The sequence below is a fragment of the Chlorocebus sabaeus genome, chromosome X (assembly GCF_047675955.1).
Source record: "Chlorocebus sabaeus isolate Y175 chromosome X, mChlSab1.0.hap1, whole genome shotgun sequence".
NCBI classification, from domain to species: domain Eukaryota; kingdom Metazoa; phylum Chordata; class Mammalia; order Primates; family Cercopithecidae; genus Chlorocebus; species Chlorocebus sabaeus.
The window spans coordinates 20,860,563-20,885,231 of record NC_132933.1 but is presented as its reverse complement, the minus strand read 5'-3'; the positions used below and the strand labels follow the sequence as shown (position 1 = coordinate 20,885,231).

General features: G+C 40.9%; 1 protein-coding gene across 4 annotated transcripts in view; it reads right to left on the bottom strand.

Moving 5' to 3' along the window:
- The window catches only part of HS6ST2 (heparan sulfate 6-O-sulfotransferase 2), a 346,289-nt gene extending 322,020 nt beyond the window's left edge, over nt 1-24,269 (bottom strand). For 2 of the 4 annotated variants that reach the window (XM_007992727.3, XM_007992730.3), the window contains exons 1-2: nt 23,578-24,269; nt 22,215-22,733 (exon numbers count right to left, since the gene is read on the bottom strand). In XM_007992727.3, the coding sequence (XP_007990918.3) occupies nt 22,215-22,733; nt 23,578-24,005 (947 nt within the window). In that variant the 5' untranslated portion in view covers nt 24,006-24,269. Of the gene's footprint in view, nt 1-22,214; nt 22,734-23,276; nt 23,390-23,577 lie in introns of those variants that run through there. The other 2 variants (XM_007992729.3, XM_007992732.3) reach the window with 2 other exon arrangements.
- Nucleotides 24,270-24,669: the final 400 nt, after the last annotated feature.

Genomic DNA, 24,669 nt, shown 5'->3' with positions numbered 1-24,669 from the left:
AGAAGTAAAGGAAGGTATAATGACAATGTCTCAATAAATATATAATATCTGTTAAAAGATATTATGTCTATATTATATAATATTATAAATTATATATAATATTTTTTCTATAATATATTTCTGTATTTAGAATAGAATATATATTCTATTCTACATATATTCTATATTCTATAATATGCATTTATTTATATATATTTTTATGTGTTTTCTATGTCTATGTTATATAATATAGACATTATAAAAATGAAACCAATGAACACTCTGAAGTTGAAAAGAATAATTGAAATTTAAAATGTACTGCAAGGGCTGGGCACAGTGGTTCATGCCTGTAATCCCAGCACTTTGGGAGGCCTAGGCAGGCAGATCACTTGAGGCCAGGAGTTGGAGGCCAGCCTGGCCAACATGGTGAAACCCCCTCTCTACTAAAAATACAAAAATTAGCTGGGCATGGTGGCATGCATCTGTAATCCTAGCTACTCAGGAGGCTGAGGTGGGAGAACTGCTTGAACCAGGGAGACAGAGGTTGCAGTGAGCCAAGATCGCACCAGTGCACTCCAGCCTGGGTGACAGAGCGAGACTCTGTCTCAATTAAAAAAAAAAAAAAAAAATTACTACAAGGCTTCAGCAGACAATTTGAGTTGGCAGGATAAATAATCAGCAACCTTGAAGATATTTCTGTAGACATTATGCAATCTGAAAACAGAGCGAGAAAGAAGGTATAAAAATGGACAGAACCTCAGAGAACTATGGTACACCAAAAAGCACACCAGCATACACCTAAAGGAAGAGTACCAGAAGGAGAAAGCAACAGAAAAAAAAAAATCTGAATGGCTAATACCTTCTTTCTCTATGCTGGAGGAAAAATTAATCTACACATGCAAGTAGCTCAATGAACTCCAAGTAGGATAACCAAAAAGAGATCCTAACACAGACATACCATACTAAAAATGTTAAAAAGAGAAAGAGAAACTCTTCAAAGCGGTAAGAGAAAAGTGACCCATCACACACAGAGGAACCCCAATAACATTGGCAGCTAACTTCTCATCAGACACAATAGAGGACAATAGGCAGTGGGATGGCATTCAACATGCTTAAGAAAAGAAACCAATAACTAAGAACTGTATATCCAGCAAAAATATTTTCAAAACTGAAAGCAATGTAAAGACATTCACAGAAAACAAAATATCTCATGTTAGCATGAGAGAATCTTATGCTAACAGTCCTGCATTACAAGAAATAATAAAGAAAAATTCTCCGGCTGAAAGCACGTGGGACCAGGTGGTAATTCAAGTCCACATGAAAGAAAAAATCAGCTCATTTGAAGATAACGTAATAACAAAATAATGGAGTAATAATAATAATATAATAATATAATAAAATACAGTATAAATGCATATTTACTCCCTTTTTCTCACAACAAACTTTGAAAAGCAATCATAAAATAATAGGTATATAATTGTATTGTTGGGACCATAACATATATACATTTAACATATGACAATAACAAACCAAAATAAATGTTTTGGAGCAAGGCTATACTGGAGTGAGGAAATACAAAATGGTAACTTAAGGCCGGGCGCGGTGGCTCAAGCCTGTAATCCCAGCACTTTGGGAGGCCGAGACGGGCGGATCACGAGGTCAGGAGATCGAGACCATCCTGGCTAACACGGTGAAACCCCGTCTCTACTAAAAATACAAAAAACTAGCCGGGTGAGGTGGCGGGCGCCTGTAGTCCCAGCTACTCCGGAGGCTGAGGCAGGAGAATGGCGTAAACCCGGGAGGCGGAGCTTGCAGTGAGCTGAGATCCGGCCACTGCAGTCCAGCCCAGGCTACAGAGCAAGACTCCGTCTCAAAAAAAAAAACAAAAACAAAAACAAAAACAAAAACAAAAACAAAATGGTAACTTAAATGCACAGAAACAAACAAACAGAACCAGTAATGATATATAACATGGTTTATAAGAAACTTAATAAATATACTTGTTTTCTCACTTCTCCTACCTTCTTTAGAAGACATAAAATTTCATTAAGTAATAATTATAACAATGCGCTGCTGAGTTTGTAACATGTATAGATATAAAATTTATAACAATGACAGCATAAAAAGAGGGAAGAAGAAGCAGAGCTATCTAGGAAAAGCACTTACAGTGTTTATTGTAATTAAGTTACTATAAATATGAAGTAGATTCTGATAATTTAATATGTATAGATTAATCCCTAGAGAATACATTGAGAAAATAACAACAAAACACAGTAGAAAATCATTAAGGGAATTAAAATATTACACTGGAAAGCATTAACTTAATATAAGACAAAGCAGTATAGGAGCAATAGGGGAACAAAAAAGACATGAGATATACAGAAAATCAAAATAAGGTGAATCAAGCCATATCACTAATATTGTTAAATGTAGATGGATGAAACAATCCAATCAAAAGGCACAGACTGCCAGAATGAAATAAAAAAACAAACAAGATCCAGCTATATGCTGTCTACAAGAGACACACATTATAGATAGAAAAAGACAGAAATCACTTTAGAGGAAAAAATATATCACGGAAACAAGAACCACAAGAAATATGGAATGGCTATACTAATATCAGAGAAAATAAATATTACAAAATTACTAGAGAATTTTTATAATGATAAAGAAACAATGCATCAAGAAAACATAACAACTATAAATATATGTGCAGCTAACAACAGATCCCTAAAACACATGAAGTAAAAACTGACAGAACTGAAGGGAAAAAATAGATAATTCAATAAAAATAATTGGAGACTTCAATATCCCAATTTCAATAATGGATGGAACAACTAGAAAAAGATCAATAGAGAAATAGAAGTTTAAACAGCACAATAAACTAACAAGTTTTAGCAAACATCTATAGAACACTCCACCACCAACAGCAAAATAGTCTTCTCAGATGCACACAGAACATTCTCTAGGATAGAGCATATGTTAGAACATAAGATGTGTCTCAACATATTTTTTTTTTCAGATAGGGTCTTACTCTGTCACCTAGGCTTCAGCGCAGTGGCACAATCTCGGCTCACTGCAACCTCCACCTCCCAGGACTCAAATGATCCTCCCACCTTAGCCTCCAGAGTAGCTGGGACTGCAGGTGTGCACCACCACACTCAGCTAATTTTTTGTATTTTTGGTAGAAATAGAGTTTTGCCGTGTTGCCCAGACTGGTCGTGAAGTCTCAACATATTTAAAATAGTTGAATCATACAACATATGTTCTCCAATTACAGTAGAATGAAACTATAAATCATTTACAGAAGGAAATTTGGGAAATTCACAAATACGTGAAAAATTAAACATCACACTGCAAAATAACCAATAAGTCAAGGAAAAAAATCACGAAGGAAATCAGAAAATTATTTGATACAAATGAAAATGAAACCAAACATACCAAAACCTACGGGATAAAACAAAACATATCAAAGCTTATGGAATGAAACGATTTGAAATCTTTTCTTTTTGAAAATATAGGCATTTACAGCTATAATTTGAAAAATTTCAAATCACTAATACAACTTTATATCATAAGATACTGAAAAGGGAAGAACATACCAAACCTAAAGCAAGCAGAAGAAAAGAAATATTATAGATTCTAGGGAATTGAGAGTTAAAAAAGAATTAATAAAATCAATGAAAACAAAAATTGAATCTTTGAAGAGATCAACGAAATTGATAAAACAGAACTTATACTGAACAAAAAAGAGAAAAGACTCAATTATTAAAATCAGGAATGAAAGAGGGCACATAAATACTATCCTTTAACAATAAATTGAATTATAAGGTAATGCTATGAACAGCTGTATGCCAATAAACTGGATAACTTGGAAAGAACGCTCAAGTTACCAGAAAGACAATAAACTACTGAAATTAACTCACAAAGAAATAAAAAATTGAATTGAACTATAAAAAGTAAAGTGATAGAATAAATAATTTTAACTTACCACAGAGAAAAGCCCAGGCCCATATGTTTCTCTAGTAAATTACACCAAAAAATTAAAAAGAATTAACACCAAGCTTTCACAAACTCTTTAAAAAAATAGAAGAGGAGGGAATATATCTCAACACATTCTGTGAGACTAGTGTTACTCTAATACCAAATTCAGACAAAGACATCACAAGAAAACTACAGACCAATGTCTCCTATGAATATAGATACAGCTGGAGACCATTATTCTAAGCAAATTAACACAGGAACAGAAAACCAAATATTGCATGTCCTTACTTATAAGTGAGAGCTAAACATTGAGTACACTTAGACACAAAGAGAGGAACAATAGACACCAGGGCCTACTTGAGGGTGGAGAGTGGGAGAAGGATGAGGGTTGAAAAACTACTTGTCAGATACTATGCCCACTACCTGGGTCATGAAATCATTTGTACACCAAACCCCAGTGACATGCAATTTACCCATCTAACAAACCTGCGCATGTACACTTGAACCTTAAATAAAAGTTGAGAAGGAAAAAAAAAAGAAATAAAATGCATCCAAATTGAAAAAGAGAAAGTCAAACTGTCTCTGTTTGCAGATGACATTGTCTTATATATAGAAAACCCTAAAAATTCCATCAAAAATATCTTAGAAATATTTAATGAATTTAGTAAAGTTGCAGAACACAAACATCAACACACAAAAGTCAATAGTGTTTTGATACACCACTGACAAACTAGCTGAAAAGGAAATCAAGAAAGTAATTCCATTTATAGCAGCTACAAAAAAAGAAAATAACAAGGAATAAATTTAACCAAGGAAGTAAAATAAAAACAATAAAACTCTGAAGAAATTGAAGAAGACACAAAAGAGGAAAGTCATCACATGTTCATAGATTGAAAGAATTAATATTGTTAAAATGTCCACACTACCCAAAGCAATCTGCAGATTCAATGCAATCCCTGTCAAAATACCAATAACATTCTTCATAGAAATAGAAAAAAAAAATTCTGAAACGTGTATGAAACTACAGAAGACCCTGAACAGCCGAAGCAATACTGAGCAAAAAGGACAAGGCTGGAGGCATGACACTACATGACTTCAAATTATACTAGAAAGTTATAGTAACCACAACAGCATGATATTGATATGAAAACAGATATATAGACCAATGGAACAGAGTAGAGAACCCAGAAAAAAAATCTGTGTATTTACATCTAACTGATTTTCAACAAAGGCCCTAAGAATATATATTGGGAAAAGGGCACCCTCTTCAATAACTTATGCTGAGAATATTGGATAGCCACATGCAGAAGAATAAAACTGGACCCTTAGCCCTCATGTGCAAAAATCAACGCAAAATTAAAGACTTAAACATAAGACCTGAAACTATGAAAATACTAGAAGAAAATCTAAGCAATCCAGCAATATATAAAAAAAGATTATACACCATGACTAAGTAGCATTTGTCAAGAGAATGCGACGTTGGCTTAATACCTGGGAGCAAATTAATGCAAAACACTGTATCAATAGAATGAAGAGGTAGAGTGTGGTGACTTAAACCTGTAATCCCAGCATGTGGGAGGCCAAGGCAGGAGGACCTCCTGAGCCCAGGAGTTTGAGACCAGCCTGGGCAACATAGTGAGACTCCATCTCTACAATAAAAAATAAAATTATCTGGGCATAGTGATGCACACCTGTGGTCCCAGCTATTCAAGAGGCTGAGGTGGGGGGATTGCTTGAGCCCAGGAAGCTGAAGCTTCAGTGAGCCATGATCATGCCACTGCACTCTACCCTGGGCAACAAAAGGAAACCCTGTCTCAAAAAATAATAATAATAAATAAAAAATAAAGAGAAAAAACACAATTATCTCAAGAAATGCAGAATAATCATGACAAAATCCAACATCCATTCATTTTTTTTTAAACACTCATCAAACTAGGAATAAGAGAACTTCCTCAATCTGATAAAAGACACCTAGGAAAAACCTAGAGCTAACATATTTAATAGTCAAAGGCTGGGCAGAGAGCAGTGGCTCACACCTGTTATCCCAACACTTTGGAAGGTCGAGGCAGTACATTACTTGAACCCGGAAGTCCAAGACCAGCCTGTGAGACATAGCAAGACCCCATCTCTACACAGAATTTAAAAATTAGTCAGGCGTAGTGATCCTTGCCTATAGTTCTTCCTACTTGGAAGGCTGAAGTGGAAGGTTTCCTCAAGCCCCAGGAGGTTGAGGGTGCAGTGAGCTCTGATCATGCCACTGCATCCCAACCTGAATGACAGTGAGACCTTGTCTCAAAAAATAATAAAAAGAATGAAAGACTGAATGTTTTCCCCTGAGATCAAAAACAAGATAAAGGAGCTCATTATAGCCACTTCTAGTTCACATTTTACTGGAGATTCTAGCCAAGGAAGTTAGGCAGGAAAAGGAAATAAAATTCATCAACACTGGATAGTAAGAAATAAAGGTATCTATTTACAGATAACATAAGCATGTTGTATTAGTCCATTTGTGTTGCTGTAAAGGAATGTCTGAGACTCGGTAACATAAAAAGAAGTTTATCTGGCTTATAGCTCTGCAGGTTGTACAGAGAGCACAGTGCTGGCTTCTGCTTCTGGCAAGGGCCTCAGGAAGCTTAGAATCATGGTGGAAGGTGAAGGGAAACCAGTGTGTCACATGGCAAGAGAGGGAGCAAGAGATAGAGGTGGAAGTGCCAGACTCTTTTAAGCAAACAGATGTCATGTGACCTCATTACCACAGGGAGGGTACTGAGCCATTCATGAGAGATCTGCTCCCATAATCCAAACACCTCCCACCAGGCCCCACCTCCAACATTGGGGATTACATTTCAACATGAGATTGTGGGGAACACACATCCAAACTCTATCATTTGTATATAGAAAATCTTGAGGGATACTCTGAAAAACTATTAGAACTTAAAAATGAATTCAACAAGACTGCAGCATACAAGATCAACATTGAAAAATTAACTGGCCGGGCACAGTAGCTCATGCCTGTCATCCCAGCACTCTGGGAGGCCAAAGCGGGCAGATGACTTGAGGTCAGGAGTTTGAGACCAGACTGGCCAACACGGTGAAACCCCATCTCCACTAAAAAGACAAAAATTAGCCGGGCATGGGGCATGCACCTGTAATCCCAGCTACTCAGGAGGCTGAGGCAGGAGAATTGCTTGAACGTGGGAGGCGGAGGTTGCAGTGAGCCGGGATTGTGCCACTGCACTCCAGTCTGGCCGACAGAGACTCCATTGCAAAACAAACAAACAAACAAAATTATCTTTTTATACAGTAGCAATGAAAAATCCAAAAATGAAAAAAATTCAATTCACAATAATATCAAAAGAGTAAAATACTTATAAATAAATTTAACAAAATAAGTTCAAAACATACAATCTAAAGGCTTCAAACTAGCACTAAAAGAATTTAAAGACCTAAACAAACGGAAAAATAGCCCGTGTTTATGAATTGAAAAACAATATTGTCCATATGGAAATACTCCCTGAAACTGATCTACAGATTTAATACACTCCCTAAAAAAATCCCAGCCGGCTTCTTTGCAGATATTGATAAGCTGATGCTAAAATTCACAATGAAATTCAAGGTGCCAACAATAGTCAAAACAATCTAGAGAAAGAAAAAATAAATAAAAGATTCGCACTTCCTGCTTTCAAAACTAGCTACAAAGCAACAGTAGTCAAGACTGCGTATCATTTGTTTAAAGATAACTTTATAGACAAGTAAAATAGAATCCAGAAATAAACCCAGTCCTAATGGATCTCATGACATGTAGGTCTCTAAAACCCTCACTAATAATTTTTCAAGATCACTGGATTAAATAGAAGTCTCAGTCAAAGCTGCATGTATGCAAATTCTGACACTTTAAATGGGTTCTCTCCTTAAGCACATAAACCAAAAAGCATGGGAACAACTGGATTAAGAAAGCAAGTGTTCTTTTTTAACCCCCTCTAACTGGCATTAAATCACCAATCATTGTCAAACACACATCACTTGCTTAATTATTTTGTGTGCACATGTGTATATCTTTAGAACTTCATAAACATATAAATGAGAGGGAGATGCAGATTTAATGTACACACGTATGGCGATAAATACAAAAGCTTCCAGAAGATTGTAGAATGATATACTAATGCTAAAATGATCTCTTTTTTATTTTTTTTATTTGCTTAAGTCACAAAAAAACAAACTGAAGGAGGCGGATGCAAAGCATAGATCCTTACCTAAAAGCAGAAATATTCACAGACCATTTTGTTCAACAATGTACTTTTTAAAAATACCTTGCTTCAGCTTCATATTCTCATATTAGTATAATTATCTTTCATAAATCTTATGGTGTATTTATACATAAAATCATTTTTACATGTTCATGAAGTTTTTTATTGAAGTAATTTTTCATAAATAGTCTACTATGCACCATTCCCACCAATATGCTTCATTTCAATATTGCTTTAATGAGATGGAGTTGGCCTATTATACTCTTAGAACATATGTACCACTTTCAGCAAAAACAAATCACAAAAATAAGTATTTTTGCCACTAGAGTATCTGGCAATGAGCTCAAATAGTTCATCAACCTTCAAGCTGTTTTGTCAGTTAATCTTCCACTTAGCAAAGTCTCAGCCATGAGGCATCAGCTAAAGTGGCAATCAGCCCAATGTCACACTGGCCTCTGGTTGTCTTTTTATGGTTCTTCCATACCTTCAACCTAATTTATTTGCCTCCAACATTAATAATGCCTGCCAGGCTGGTAGGCCCATGCTAATTTGCATTCTCTTTAATGGACTTTTTTATGGCCTCCAGCTTTGCATAATGGCACTTTTCTAAAGCTGCCTCTTCCAAAAGGAAGAGAATGGTCACTCCTATGGGAATACGCTACTCTTATTTGGTTATTTCAGCATCAAAATGGATTCTTATCTTCACGATGAGCCCCTAAAATAAAAGTAGGCTTCAGGATTCATTTCATTTGGGACTCCTCCCTTGGTTTTTGAAAGAAAGTATCTTTATTTCACTGGCTCCTCTGTTCCCAGATTACAAGAGATGCCCTGCCTGAACTCATTTATACTACCCTTCAAAGGCTGTGTCTACACTGACCAAATGCAGCAAAAAGCAACAGTCATTTATAGAAACAGGTCACAATTGGTCAAAGCAATGCAACTAACTGCTAATGACACAAATGCCAACATTCTAAAAGAAGCAAGATTCTTTGGCCTCTTACAAATTTTGCATAGTGTATGTACCACATAGCAGTCTACAAGGGGGTAGAAATTAAAATACATTTAAGATCTTCATTTTTCTTATTTGAAAAAAGAAAACCTGAATCTTTTCTCTAGCATCTTTATTTCCCTTAAAACATCATACTTTTGTGTAAATCTTCAATGTAAAAAGAATTCGAAATAACTTGGGCATCTAAATCTTTAAGAGGGGAAAAAAGACCTGCAGAGTTCACCTTGAAAGAGTGACTTTTATTAAATTTTTAAAAGGCGTTTTTTAAAAACCAGCTAATATGTTGGATCTTCATATCGCCAGATAGTTACTTCAGGTCTCCATTCCACTTAGCTTGTATAGACATAGCCACAGAAAAGAGAAAGGTTTTTAGAGATTTGTCTGAGAATTTAGTAGACATTAAAATATATCAGACAGGCCAAATATCCCAGTTGATTTTAAATGCCCACTCCAATACTGTCTAGCTGTGAAGATTTAGCAGGTTATGTTTCTTGTCCAGTTCTCTGTTTTCTCATCTTTAAATGGGGTTTCAAAACATCTACCTCAGAGGTGCAAAGAGGAGCTGGTACCATTCCTTCTGAAACTATTCCAATCAATAGAAAAAGAGGGAATCCTCCCTCACCCTTTTTATGAGGCCAGCATCATCCCCATACCAAAGCCTAGCAGAGACACAACAAAAAAAAGAGAATTTTAGACCAATATCCCTGATGAACATCGATGCAAAAATCCTCAATAAAATACTGGCAAATCGAATCCAGCAGCACATCAAAAAACTTATCCACCACAGTCAAGTTGGCTTCATCCCTGGAATGCAAGGCTGGTGCAACATATGCAAATCAATAAACCTAATCCATCATATAAACAGAACCTAAGACAAAAACCACATGATTATCTCCGTAGATGCAGAAAAGGCCTTCAACAAAATTCAACAGCCCTTCATGCTAAAAACTCATTGATGGAATGTATCTCAAAATAATAAGAGCTATTTATGACAAACCCACAGCTAATATACTGAATGAGCAAAACCTGGAAGCATTCCCTTTGAAAACTGACACAAGGCAGGGATGCCCTCTCTCATCACTCCTATTCAACATAGTGTTGAAAGTTCTGGCCACGGCAATCAGGCAGGGGAAAGAAATAAAGGGTATTCAATTAGGAAAAGAGGAAGTCAAATTGTCCTTGTTTGCAGATGACATGATTGTATATTTAGAAAACACCATCGTCTCAGCCCAAAATCTCCTTAAGCTGATAAGTAACTTTAGCAAAGTCTCAGGATACAAAATCAATGTGCAAAAATCACAAGCATTCCTATACACCATTAACAGACAAACAGAGAGCCAAATCATGAATGAACTCCCATTCGCAATTGCTTCAAAGAGAATAAAATACCTAGGAATCCAACTTACAAGGGATGTGAAGGACCTTTTCAAGGAGAACTACAAACCACTGCTCAAGGAAATAAAAGAGGACACAAACAAATGGAAGAACATTCCATGCTCACGGATAGGAAGAATCACTATCATGAAAACGGCCACATTGCCCATGGTAATTTACAGATACAATGCCATCCCCATCAAGCTACCAATAAGTTTCTTCACAGAATTGGAAAAAACTACTTTAAAGTTCATGTGGAACCAAAAAAGAGCCTGCATTGCCAAGTCAATCCTAAGCCAAAAGAACAAAGCTGGAGGCATCACGCTACCTGACTTCAAACTATACTACAAGGCTACAGTAACCAAAACAGCATGGTACTGGTACCAAAACAGAAATATAGATCAATGGAACAGAAGAGAGTCCTCAGAAATAATACCACACATCTACAACCATCTGATCTTTGACAAACCTGACAAAAACAAGAAATGGGAAAAGGATTCTCTATTTCACAAATGGTGCTGGGAAAACTGGCTAACCATATGTAGAAAGCTGAAACTGGATCCCTTCCTTACACCTTATACAAAAGTTAATTCAAGATGGATTAAAGACTTAAATGTTAGACCTAAAACCATCAAAACCCTAGAAGAAAACCTAGGCAATACCATTCAGGACATAGGCATGGGCAAGGGCTTCATGTCTAAAACACCAAAAGCAATGGCAACAAAAGCCAAAATGGACAAATGGGATCGAATTAAACCAAAGAGCTTCTGCACAGCAAAAGAAACTACCATCAGAGTGAACAGGCAACCTACAGAATGGGAGAAAATTTTTGCAATCTACCCATCTGACAAAGGGCTAATATCCAGAATCTACAAAGAACTCAAACAAATTTACAAGAAAAAAGTCAAACAACTCCATCAAAAAGTGGGCAAAGGATATGAATAGACACTTCTCAAAAGAAGACATTTATGCAGCCAACAGACACATGAAAAAATGCCATCCCATTACTGGGTATATACCCAAAGGATTATAAATGATGCCGCTCTAAAGACACATGCACACGTATGTTTATTGCAGCACTATTCACAATAGCAAAGACTTGGAAGTATCCCTAATGTCCATCATTGATAGACTGGATTAAGAAAATGTGGCACATATATACCATGGAATACTATGCAGCCATAAAAAGGATGAGTTCATGTCCTTTGTAGGGACATGGATGCAGCTGGAAACCATCATTCTGAGGAAACTATTGCAAGGACAGAAAACCAAACACCGCATGTTCTCACTCATAGGTGAGAATTGAACAATGAGAACACTTGGACACAGGGTGGGGAACATCACACACCAGGGCCTGTCGTGGGGTGAGGGGAGAGGAGAGGGATAGCATTAGGAGATATACCTAACGTAAATGACAAGTTAATGGGTGCAGCACACCAACATGGTACATGTATACATATGTAATAAATCTGCATGTTGTGCACATGTACCCTAGAACTTGAAGTATATATATAAAAAGTCTACCTCAGAGGGTTGTTGTGAGAATTAAATGAGAAAATACATAATATGCTCCTTGCACAGGACCTGGCTCAGTAAGCACCCCAAAATAGTAATAGATCTTCATGGAAAATCACCCCAAGTTACCTGGGTCAAACTACCTAAGTCTTGGAGTTCTTCACTTTTGTATGTCAATTAAGAAACGTTATGTGGTCAGTGAAGGAATCATAATACTTACGAATATAGCAAACTACTAACGTTCCTTCACATGCACTCAGGTATAACACAACACCCAATGTTTAAGCACTGCATATGATCAGATAGTATGGTCTACAAGATAATTCATTCAGTGAAGTTTTCATGACTAATTTTAGGGCTCAGTATATGGTCTATTTTCAAAGTGTTCCATATGCACTTAAGAAGAGTGTGTATTCTTCCAATTGGGTGCAAATTATATATATGTGGGCGTGTGTGTGTGTGTACATGTGTATTTTAGATGTATATGTGTGTGTGTATATATACCCATTATATTGAGCTTGTTAATCATGTTGTTCAAATCCTCTGTATCCTTATCCATTTTTTGTTCATTTTACCTATCAATTTCTGGAAAAAAAAAATCAGATTTTATAATTTCTGCTTTTAGCTCTGCCAACTTTTGCTTTATACGTTTCAAACTTATGGTATTAAACATATACAAGTTTAGAATTGTTATCTGAAAAAAAAAAACTGAACTGTTAATCATTACACAGTGATCCTGTTTATCCCCAATAATGGTTCTGCCTTAAAGTCTGTTTTGTCTGATATCAACATAGCCACATCAGTTCACTTCTGGCTAGTGTTTGCATAGTGTACCTATTCCAATCCTTTTTGTGTGCTTTATGTTCTTATGTTTTACTTTTGTCTCTTATACACAGCACATAGCTGGATTTTTATTTTCATCCATTGTGATAATCTAGGTCTCCACTGGTGAGTTTAGTCAACTCCTATTTATTGTACTCCTATTTATTGTAATAACTGAAGAGTTGGCTGCCATGATCAAAGAGCCCTTTAAAAAATTTCTGGGTTGTATGGTGTAACTTGGTCACCCTAGTCAATTTCTAAATACTCTTTGCTTGTATTGACTCTCCTGTAGTAAGTTAGCAAAAACCCAAGGATCTTTATGAGTAAATTGAAGCTAATACTATACTGAAGATTTGTAGTTATTAGTACTGTTATGGGAGAAAGTCAATTAATGCAAGGAATGGTGCACACAGGCCTAATCCATTTGCTGTAAATCAATACATTGCACATTTCAATTGCTCTGTATTCGTACAGAATAGTGCATGGAACCGATTCATTAGAACTAAACTCTTCACAAGAAACAGACCAATTCTCTCAGACTCACTAGGGCATCTCCGCTAGTAAAATTTAAAAAGCAATCAAACTGAATAAGAAGTACTCTTCGCAGACACTTACATTGGGGAAGAACATGATTCTTGACAATTCAGAGTAAATGAAGTGCAAATTATTCTCTTATAATATAACTCAGAATTGAAGCTTAAATTGTGACTGAAAAAGAGCCCACAGTTTAATCAGAAAAATACATTTATTGATAATTCCCATGAGCTCCTATTTGATACATTTATATCATAGGATAACAAGTTCAAAACTATTGCCAAGTTATAAATATGGAATTTATGCACAATTTGCATGTATTAAATTTTATTTTGAATCTGCATGTGTGCCTATATTTGAATATTTATAATATTCCAGAAAAAGCACAGTGGAATGTGCAAGACAGATTTATTTAGTGTAATGCTCTGAAATGTGTCAACGTCTTCAACACAGTTTTTAGAGGCAAAATGGCAGAAATAACAAATGGGATGCAATAAGACCAACTGAATAATCTGCAAAGTTCAATACCTAGTAAAATGAGAAAAGCTCTTTTGCCAACAAATATTTTACTAAAGTTTAGACAAATATTTATGTAAGCTTACAAGGACATTGTTTTAGGGGACATATATCATTAAGTGAATTATTCATTATCCTTTAATGGAAAAGGGGAAATTCCCATCTATACATTTCTTTTTAAACTCGGTGACTAAATACCTCATTTCGTGTGTCATGGAACGTCAATATTAGCTTTTCAACTGTGAAGCACGTTCTTTACACTGTCAAAACAACTTGTACCTATGGTGTAGTTTCAGCGGAGTTTCAACAATAAGATTATGCACCTCACTATATATGTATAGAGTGGTCCTTCAGATATTGGAATAGTTGGACAATGACATTTCTAATCAACTGTATTTATGGTTAACTAGGGGTAATACTCTTATGCAGTGAAACTTCTCTAGTAGGGGGCTGCTTAGCAAAGTGAACTCTCCTTTTCTGCTGGACGAGAGTAACATATACACTAACTGATCTAAGCTCTCAGTTATGGATGTTTAGAACTATAGCCCTTTACCAATCCCAAGATTTTAACTCTTCCAGCCAGGCCATCAGCCCTGGTGTTAACTCACTAAGAAAGAAGCTCATGGAGATCAAAGTCCAGACTATCTCGGATGGCTCTGGCTGAGCAGAATAAGCCTTATATTTCCAACTGTACCACTATTAACTTCCTGTTCCATATAATTTATAAATTAAAATTTATAGTTAATAAATGAGGAAGAAACAATAGCAATTCACTCAAGTAGCTCTATACTGTACTGGCATAAAAAGATTTCCACACATTGTGTGGGAGTATGATAACAGCTAGTTATCGAAAATCAGCAGGCAATGTCTGACTCATCACCTCTGCCTTTCAGTTTGAGGGTTTATTTGGGCTGAGGCTACTCTCCTCATTAAGGACTCCCAGGATATCAAGAAGCTAATGAAATAACCAGCCAGGAACCAAAAAAGTAGACCTGTGTGTAATTAATCACAGCTTAGTAAAACATTATTTTAAAAATTGTTAATGCTTATTGTTATTATATAAATAATGTAGACTAATAAAATTCAAAACCTTCAGAAAAGCAGAATAAGAAAACAAATCATTAATAGATCTATTAATATTCTAGTATTTTTTTCTTCCAGTCTCTGTCTTTTATGCTTAGATTTGGGAGGGGTAGGAGATGATTTCTCTCGCTCGCTCGCTCACTCTCTCCCTCTCTTTTTTTCTTTAACATAATTGTAGTCATACTGGGTCCATAATTTTCTATCTCTTTTTCTCTTAGCATTAAATCACTAGCAATTTTCCATGCTCTATCAAAGGACATTTAAGTGATTTTGTAATAATCCTTCAAGTGGATGTACTGAGATTTCTCGAACCATTCTTCTCCATGTAGATGTTCAGATTGTTTCCAATTTGTTGCACTTATAATAACTCCAGTTAGCCTCCTAGTATATGTTCTTATAGCATCCTGTACTTTCCCCCCATGGCACTTCATACAATTTTAAGTAATTGATAATTTGTTTTCTGTCTATCTTTCCCACTCCTATGAAGGCAGGGACCACATCTACCTGGTTCTTCCCCGTAACCCCAGCACATAGCACAGGGATAGCAGATACTCAATAAATATTTGCTGAATAAATAAATAAATGAGTGAATGAATGAAAGCATGTATAAAAGTATGTTTTTCTGCAAAATCCCAGAAAAGAAATTATGGGTCATAGAAATAAATATTTTTTATATTCTGTGTTTATACTATTTATTTCCAAAAAGATCATTCAAGTTACATTCCCACCAACAATGTATGAGATTTTTGATATTTACCATGCCCTTGTCAGCACTGTCTACTTTTTTTGTTTGGTGGTGATATATGTTGGGTTTTGCTTTGTTTGTTTGTTTGTTTTAATCAGGGTTAGACAGGCAAACAAAGTATTCTATGTTTAAATGTGCATTTCTTTAGTACCCGTGAAATAAAACAGTTTTTCCATGTCTGCAAACTAGCTGGGGGTCCTATGTTGTATACTGTCTGGTCATGTCCTTTGATTCTCTAATCAATTCATAAGAGTTTTTTGTACAGTAAAGATTTCACCTTTGTGTCCGCTGTAATTGTGCACATTTTTACCAGTTTGAAACCTTTTCATTTTGGCTTTTTTTGACAGATAACCATATTTTATTCTTATTTAATCGTAACTACTGATCTTTTTTCCTTTATTCAAACATCATTTTCCTTGGCTAAGAGTCCCGTATGTGAATTGCAGCTATCATTTAAATAACAATGCCAATTGTGAATTCAGATTAACTGGGTTCACAGATTCCCACATAAAATGTACGACTGAGCCCAAACCTGCCCCAGAGCCCCAGCTGTCACCTCCTTATTAGGCCTGTCCACTAGAAATCTAGGCAACAAGAATCAGTCATGACTCCTTAGTACCCTCCAGCCCAAACTAGATCCCCTTCTCAACCTCTCCGTTTTGATGACAGGTACCACCTACATTCCAGACTAGATATCAGGGAGATAGCTTTACCTAGACTTCGACCTTTATTTACTTTCATGGTTTTTTTTTTTTGTTTTTTTTGTTTTGTTTTGTTTTGTTTTGTTTTTGCACTCTTTCCATCCAAGAGCTTCTCATACTTACTGGGGTTGCTCATTGCCATTCAAGTCCTCCACAGTGGAGCCTAACCCCATCTACTTCCCTAACCATTATTTCTCCAAACATGAACCTTTTGGGTCTGGCCAGACCTGCCTAGGTGAGGTTGCTGGGCCTCAAAAGGTCATGAGGACTCCATGCCCACCCACAATGCCTCCTTTCTAATTAACACAACTCTCCTACTCCCAGAGGCCTTCTCAAAAGGATGTCTCCTTTTTCTGGCCTGTTCCTCATACTTTAGAAAGGAAAGGGCCCTGGAAATCATCTCTTTTAAATTTCCCATTTTATAGATAAGACACTAAGACCAAGGGAGGGGAAAGGGCTTGTCCAAAATCTAAACTTCCTCTCCCAGCACCTGTCTACACTACACAGTCCAGCACTTCATATGCTAATCTTTATGGACTTGAGGCTGAAGATGGTTATCTTGGCTTTTTTGGTTTCATCTTGGCTCTAATCTCCCCCCAGCTGCTAGCACCATGCCAGAGACACGATAGTTACCCCATCTGCTTTGCCGATTAGACCCAAACTACAACATAACAGATGGACTTTTCTCTATTTTTTGTATATTCTGGTAAATGTATGACATTTTAAAGACATTACTGATTTTCAAATTGTTTTCAAACAAAATCCATTTTTAATTAAATATCTAAAGTACCAAATTGTTCTGTTCTACCATAAGCTCTGTGAGACAGAGAATGATGTCTCTTCCCTGGAATATAATGAACAGTTTCACAAGATCTTGTTTAATGAATGACAGAAAAAAAGGGATGGCTATTCTTTTAATGTCATTTCATACTACCTCAGTTGATGACTCATATCCATAAAAGACAAGCTCTAGCATTTTAATTGCCACATAGCACAGATCTAAAATTATTATTAAGTGATATTAATTCTGAATAGCCTTTTGCACTACCTGACAACTTACAGCTTTGTCAGGACTCCAACACCATGTTTGACATCCATGCAAAGATGCTAATTAATACTACCGGCATCTACTACATTTACATCATACTACATCTATATCTGTAGATATTGTAATGGTAGATTTCGCCCCCTCTTCTATGAAATAGGTAAGATGGTACCACGGCTCTCAAAGACAGCCGAAGAAATGTATCCTCAGCTAAGTAAAGCTGAGAGCCCAACAGCTTAGAGCCTGATGAATCACACAACCAGTACTGACTACTGGCTGTAACAGTCCATTCTGCTTAATGCCTCAGCCTATACCACAAGCCTGTTGTGTCATTTTGCCTCACTGCAAAATCAAGGAAGAGAAAGAGGGAAAGCGTGGGCTTGTGAGGCATGATCAGGTAAACACACTCTATAGTTACAGCTCTTTCAAAATAGAGCCACCTTTTAAAAACAAATGGAAAGAGAAAGCTTTTCCCACAATTTAAAAAAAAACTAGAATGACCGAAAAAAGCTTTTCTCCATCTAAACAAACACTGTTTAGTCCTTTCCCATCAATGATATCCTGCTGGATTGAAGATGATAATTAATTACCCTTCCAGATGCCTCAGCCTGCTCCCATCCTGCTCAGCTTTGCAGGGATTCCCAACATGGCAATGAAAGTCCCCTCTGCAATCTAGCCACAAGACCTACCCCTGGTGAATAAAACACCTCGGGGATGTAGAAATCTGTTCTTCTCCCAATGGGTGTGGTAATCCTGGCTCAATCACTCATCCAAACTGAAAATTTTTAGAGATGCTAAAAGTCTAGGGTGCAACGTGAATATGATCAGATTCTTTGACTTGTATAGCCATGGACCCTGACCTCTCAACCCCATTCTGTGCATGCTGGCCAGCATGATACCTAGTGATGAAGAAGGGGGCTAGTGCTATTTCTTTGGGCCCAGTTCTGAATTCCCCCTACAGAACAAATGGCACACTAGAATTGGCTACAAACAGAGGAAATTTGACCTGAGAAAGGCCTGCAGAATTTGGGACTTTTAACAGCTTGTGAGCAACAATGTTTGGATACACTTTCAAAAATGGTCTCAGAAATTCTAAAATGAGCAAGACCCTTCTCTGACTGCAAACAACACACTGGCAGACAGATGGATGAAATCCAATTTCTGATTTTTTAAAAGAAACATTATTCTTAATAAACAACTTGAGCTTTTCACCAGCCAAGCACTCTCTCTCTCTCTCTTTGTCCTCTCCAGGCAACATGATCACAGTCGTTTCTATTCAGCAGTTATATATCACCCAAGCACTTAACCATCCGCGGAGGCAGAGAAGCATCCCAAAGGTAGCACTGGAAGCAGGATTCAGAGTCTTGGCTTGCAGCCACAATAGCCTCTGATACCCCCCTAATGTGGATGAATGGCTGTGAGTCAGTAGGTGGTTCCTGTCTCAGCTGAAGACTCCTACTGAAGCTCATCCAACCAGGCCTCAGCCTGCTCCCATCCTACTCAGCTTTGCAGAGATTCCCAACATGGCAATGAAAGACCCCTCTGCAATCTAGCCACAAGACCTATCCCCAGTGAATAGAAAGCCTTAGGGATGTAGAAATCCGTTCTTCTCGCAAGGTGTGTGGTAACCCTGGCCCAAAAACTCATCCAAACTCACATGTTGTAAAATGACTGACGATGATAATGATGTAGGTGATAACAACAGCCAACATGTATTGACTGTTCATTCACTTTGTGGGAACGACTAACATGAAAGACCTTACTGTGTTTTTGCAGAAAACCCTTGTTCATCAAGGTGCAGTCAACAGAGCAAGGGTTGTGGAGTCAGACAGAACAGGAGTCAGATGCCTGCTGTGCCGCGAAAAAAACTCAGTGACCCGGGGAAGCCCTTTAGCCTTTTTGGGTTTCATTCTCATCTGATAAATGGGGATACTTTTGTCCACTCTGGCCTCTTGCTGAAGATTGTGTAAGTTTACAGAGGAATACCAGAGATAAGGGATATGAATGCTTATCACAAACTGGAGTGCACTCTCTACACAGGATCTGGTCAAGGGTCACATGGCCGGTTAGTGGCTGGCCTAGAACTAAGGCCCAGCTGTCTGAACTCCCAGGCCAGAAAGGTGGAACTGTTGTTCCCCTCAGTTGAGAGGAGCACAGAGACCACCAGCTGTCATGGAGAGGCTGTTTGACACAGGAACACCCAAAAGCTGACTCTCCCATTTCCAGACACCAGTTTCTCACCCCCACATTTCACCACTGGTGCAGCTGCCTTTACCTCTAAATTTTCTCCTAGCACAGACACATACAACAGTCATATACACACACTCATTCTCACACACACATACACACCTTAGTTCTTACAGATTATCAGAACTCACAGAACTGGTCCTGCAACCCTTAGGGATCTGTCAACATCCAGGGAAATTCTGGAACCCCTAGGCTATCCCTATTCTTCAAGGTGAATATTTCTGGAGGTGGGCAGGAATGAATGAAATAAAAAGGTGCCCTTGAGGTAGCAATGCATTTCTCTAGCAAATTTTATTTCATTTTTGCAAATACTGTAAAATCCAGTAACTGTGACTTTTTAGAACGTGGTTTTTCTTTGATTAGACTAGATGGCATGGTGGCATCACCCTTTTAATAACCAAGAAAATCCTATGTCATTTCAAATAATTTTGCTTCAATTTGGGACAATCCAAGAGGCTTTGAGGGGTCCTGGTTATCTTCTGGAGAATTCGGGAAGGAATCTGCTAGAGGACTGTAGCCACCAAACAGATAATCTAGGCCACATTAATAATGTGTGTTTATAGACAACATACCCTGACCTACATGTTCAAAAGGATCAGTAAAGGCACATGTGCCCCATGGAACTCCAGACAAGGCCATGGCTTTCATGGTGACCAAGACCTTGTTTTCACTTCTCTGCTATAGTCGTGGCTGTGGAATTCTACTTTTGCCCAGAAGAGCTTTTTAAATATTACCACCTCTCACAACACCTACAAGGTCTGTCAGTATGACAAATTCTTTTCAATATTGCCAAATTGTTTGGGAACTTCTTAAACACCAGAATATTGTTGTGACAATGACTTAGACAATTGTACCAATGGATTGAGGTCCTGGAGCTAAGGTTTTCTTGGGGTGGAAGAAAAAAAACTTAATATTGTAAAGGAAATACAAGTTTGGCAGATTATGCCACAATTCCAGCATTTGAGAAAGGACACTGTAAACTGAGAGAAGAGAGAGTGAAGAGGAGAGGCAGGGGATGATGCTCCCCCTAAATCTCAATGGTAATCTGAAAGTCAAGGCTCTAGGGCTCTATTTGCTGCAGTTGGACAGAAAAATCCACACTGGTTGTTGCATTCTGACAGTCAACTGCAAAGCATCCCCTTGTCCAGGGTAACAAGTGCACCCGGGGGGATGGGGGCGGGACACAGACATGTCCTTGCCGGCCCAGTGACCCTATCCAGAGGCCTCCAGGCCATGAAACTCACCTTGTGCACCCCCTAGACTCCCTCCTTCAGCCCAGATTTGTTTTAAGGAGACTTGCGAAACAGTAGCCCCGGCTGGACCAACTGCACCCCATAGCACTCACTTCCCCCACCCCACCACCACCCACTTTACAGTACTCCATGACCTCCAGCAACTGGACATCGCCTCTGGAGGAAGGAAAATACCCTTGCTTCTGGCTACAGACTATTAATAAATCAGTTTTTACCGCATCAGCCCAGGTTCACAGAAAATGGGCTGGCAGCGCCCCATGCCGGGGCTCGGGCTCGGGCTTTTTAAATACTTTTTGTAAATCAGGAGAGGTTCCTGGTGGCTGAACCCCACATGGGGTCCAGGGCACCATCCCAGCCCGCCCTTCGGTCCGCGGGGTGCCCCCGGCACTCCTAAAGAGCCACAGATGCCTCTCATGCAGCCAGTAGTGAGAGGCAAGCCTGGGAACCACGAGCTCTCCTTGGATGTCGGAAAATAGAGACAGAGGGACACCCAGTAGCCCGGGGAGAGCAGAGCTAGAGCGGGGAAGGAGGGAGGTGATAAAAGTCTGGCAAGAAGAGAGAAACAGAAAGGGTAAGAGAGCAAAAGAAGAAAAGCGAAAGAGGGGAACGGAAAGAAGGAAACAGCGAGCAAACAGGAGCAGACAAGATCTGGGGCACAAGAGAGAAAGAGGGAGAACAAGGCAAATAGACGAAGCGAGAAAAAGGGGGAGGGAAGAATGCGGGCGCCGAAAGGAGGAAGAGAGCTCTAAAAGGAGACTTCGGAACCCGGGTGCAGAGTAGAGGAAAGGAGGTATCCAGAGATGCTGCACCGAGAGCGCGGCTCTTTAGGGCTCTCCAGTGCAGAGACTGAGTGCGATGCCCCGTCCCAGCTGCCAGTGAGGCGCTTGTTCCGGGCCTCTCGGCTGCCTCCCCACTCCAGTTCTCCCAACCATCACGCAAGACACCCTGCGGACAGACAGACGGTCAGTTCGGGGCCAGAGCGGAAAGCCTTTCTGAGGCCGCCACAGCGCCGCGAACGTGCGCTACTGGGCGCCCAGCACCGCCCAGTCGGGGTGCAAACGCCCGGGCGCCAGGGTGCCTGCTAGGTCCCCGGCTTGGGGCAGCCGCGCCTCCCAGTCCTCCTAGGCCCGAGTCCCGCTCGACTACGGGAGCACACTCACCTGGACGGTCTCAGCCTGGCGTCGCGCTTGCCGTCCACCACGGAGGGCACACAGCTGGTGAGCTCAGTCCAGTCGGCGTGCAACCCGCAGCTCCAGCCCGTGGAGAACCTGGAGAAGAGCCAGGTCTCCCGCTTACCCGGCCGGTGGCAAGTGCATTTCTTCTGACCCACGCGGCACTCGCACGGCTGCTCCAGCTGGATGTTGCGCACCAAGTGGCGGCCGAAAGTGGTGCCCCCGGTCTTCTGGATGTGCAGGAACACGATCAGGTCATCGCCTTTGATGTCGAAGTCTACCTTGCGCAGGAGGTCGCCGCGGGTGAAATTGTAGCGGGGCACGAACCTGGCGGAGCTCTCATCCTCCGAGCGGTACGGGTCCCGCACCGGGAAGCTGAACGCCTGCAGGCGGAGGAGCTGGCATTCTGTGCCGGGGCACACGTATTGGAGGACGATCACGGCAAATAGGAAGAGCATCACCAAAGCTAGCAGCAGCTTGTTGGATTTCTCATCCATGTTCCCGACGCTGGGGGAAACCCAAGCTCGTTACGTCAATCCCGCAGCTCAGCCCGCGCTCGCCGTGCCCCCGCACCGCCCCCTCCCCCTGGAGCCGCCGCTGCGCCCCTCTCCCCCTCCCCTCCGCACCGAGTACTCCACGGCTGCGGCGGCTGCGGCGGCGGCTCCCTTCCCCGCTTCCTTCCTTCCCGGCAGGCTCAGCGCTGTGGCTTCTGCGGCACACACACACCCCCACCCCGACTCCTTCCCGCGGGCCGCTCGCCCCCTCCCCCCGCCAGAGCTCTTCGGAGCTCCCCAGAGCCCCTCCGCGGGTTTTCGACCCAGTGGGACCCCTCCGGGCCCAGTCGCCCCACTCCCGTCAACTCACGCCCCCAGTCCGGGCCCCCGTGTGTCTCGCTCCACTCTCGGTGGCTCCCATCCCCATCCCGCTTCGCCCGCCGGACTCTCCGGGCTCTTCTGCCCCCATCCCTTTTGGAGCGCACACCTCTGTCCGAGTTTCTCCCCGCATGCCCCGAAGCCCTCCTTTCGACCGCGCCCGCGCCCGCTTGCCCACCCGGGAGGCGGCCTCGAGGGAGCTCGGAGCCGGGCGCTCAGAGTTCCCCAGGGGGAAGGAGCCCGCCCGAAGCCCGACTTGCTAGCGGAGACGCTGCGCTGCCGGTGCCAGCGGAACAGTGGCGACGGAGCCGCGGCGTGGCCAAATGCGCGCCGCGCCCCTCCGGAGACCCCAGCCTGTCCACCAATGGCCAGTTGGAACTTTGCGCCCTTCTCTACCCCCCGCGGCTGCCTTCCCTCCCCGTACAGCACCTTCGCACCCTGGCCTGGGGGCGCGAACCCCGCTTTCACCTAGAACGTACCTGGCCAGGGGGCCGAAAATCTTGGAGAAGATCGCACCGAGCACGTGCTTCAGCGAGTGGCCCAGGGCGGCCAGGCCCCGAGTGAGCAGGACCCGGCAGAGGGAGCCCAGGTCCCAGCGTCGCCTGAGGACGTGCATCCGCCTGCGGCGGCCCCGGGACAGCAGCGCGAAAAGCGGGGCGCACGCGGCTCCCGCCAGGGAAAAAGACGCCTTTCGGGGCTTGTCCAGGAGCGGCCGGGAGTGGAATCCGTGAGACACACCCCTAGGAGGGCCCGCGCGAACTGAGGCGGCGACCGACCCTGGCCGGCTCGCTGCCAATTCGGCCTCTACTCTGGAATGCCGGCGGGGACAGGTGGTGCGGGCGGGCGCTCCTCGTTCCGGTTGCCGCGGCGGCTCGAACGCCCGGACTGCACACGCAGGCAGTGCCATTCCCCCCTTCAGGCAACTCAGGGTACTAAGGATCACGAGCGAGCTTGAATTTATATAATAATGCCTCACGCCTAAGAGCTCGAGCCACTTCACAAGCAGAGAACCTGGGTTTTCTCTTTTCTAGGAGTACGGTCACTCCGCTTAGCGCATCACTCCACTTTGGCTCGTAATTTCAACCTCTCCTAAAATAGCAAAGGCGCAAATTGGAGCTTTTCCGTCTCTCTTTGCCAATTTCCATTCTCCAGCGGAAGCGGGGGCATTTTCTGAAAAGGTAAGTCAGCATGATAAAAAGACAGCATGACCAAAAAGCATTACAGAATGAGAATCTGACATTTTTTAGAGCACAGACTGTCTTCTTGCTGAATCCTGTGTACCAAACCCTGTGCCTGCAGGAGGGCTTGACTCACGAAATGTTTGTTGCACGAATGGATACATAACTAAAAACTCCATCAGAGTGAGACCATCTAATCCAAGGTAATGTGACACATGAGGAAACTGAGGCCCAGAGAGGGGTAGGGATGTGCCCAAGGTCACACAGCAGCGCCCCAGGGTTTGAACCCAAGAAACCCGGCACCATCCACCTATTTCCTGATACTAATACCACCTTCTCTAATAAATAGGCACCGATCTTCCTCAAGCTCCAGTGTCCGAAAAGCTCTTTGCT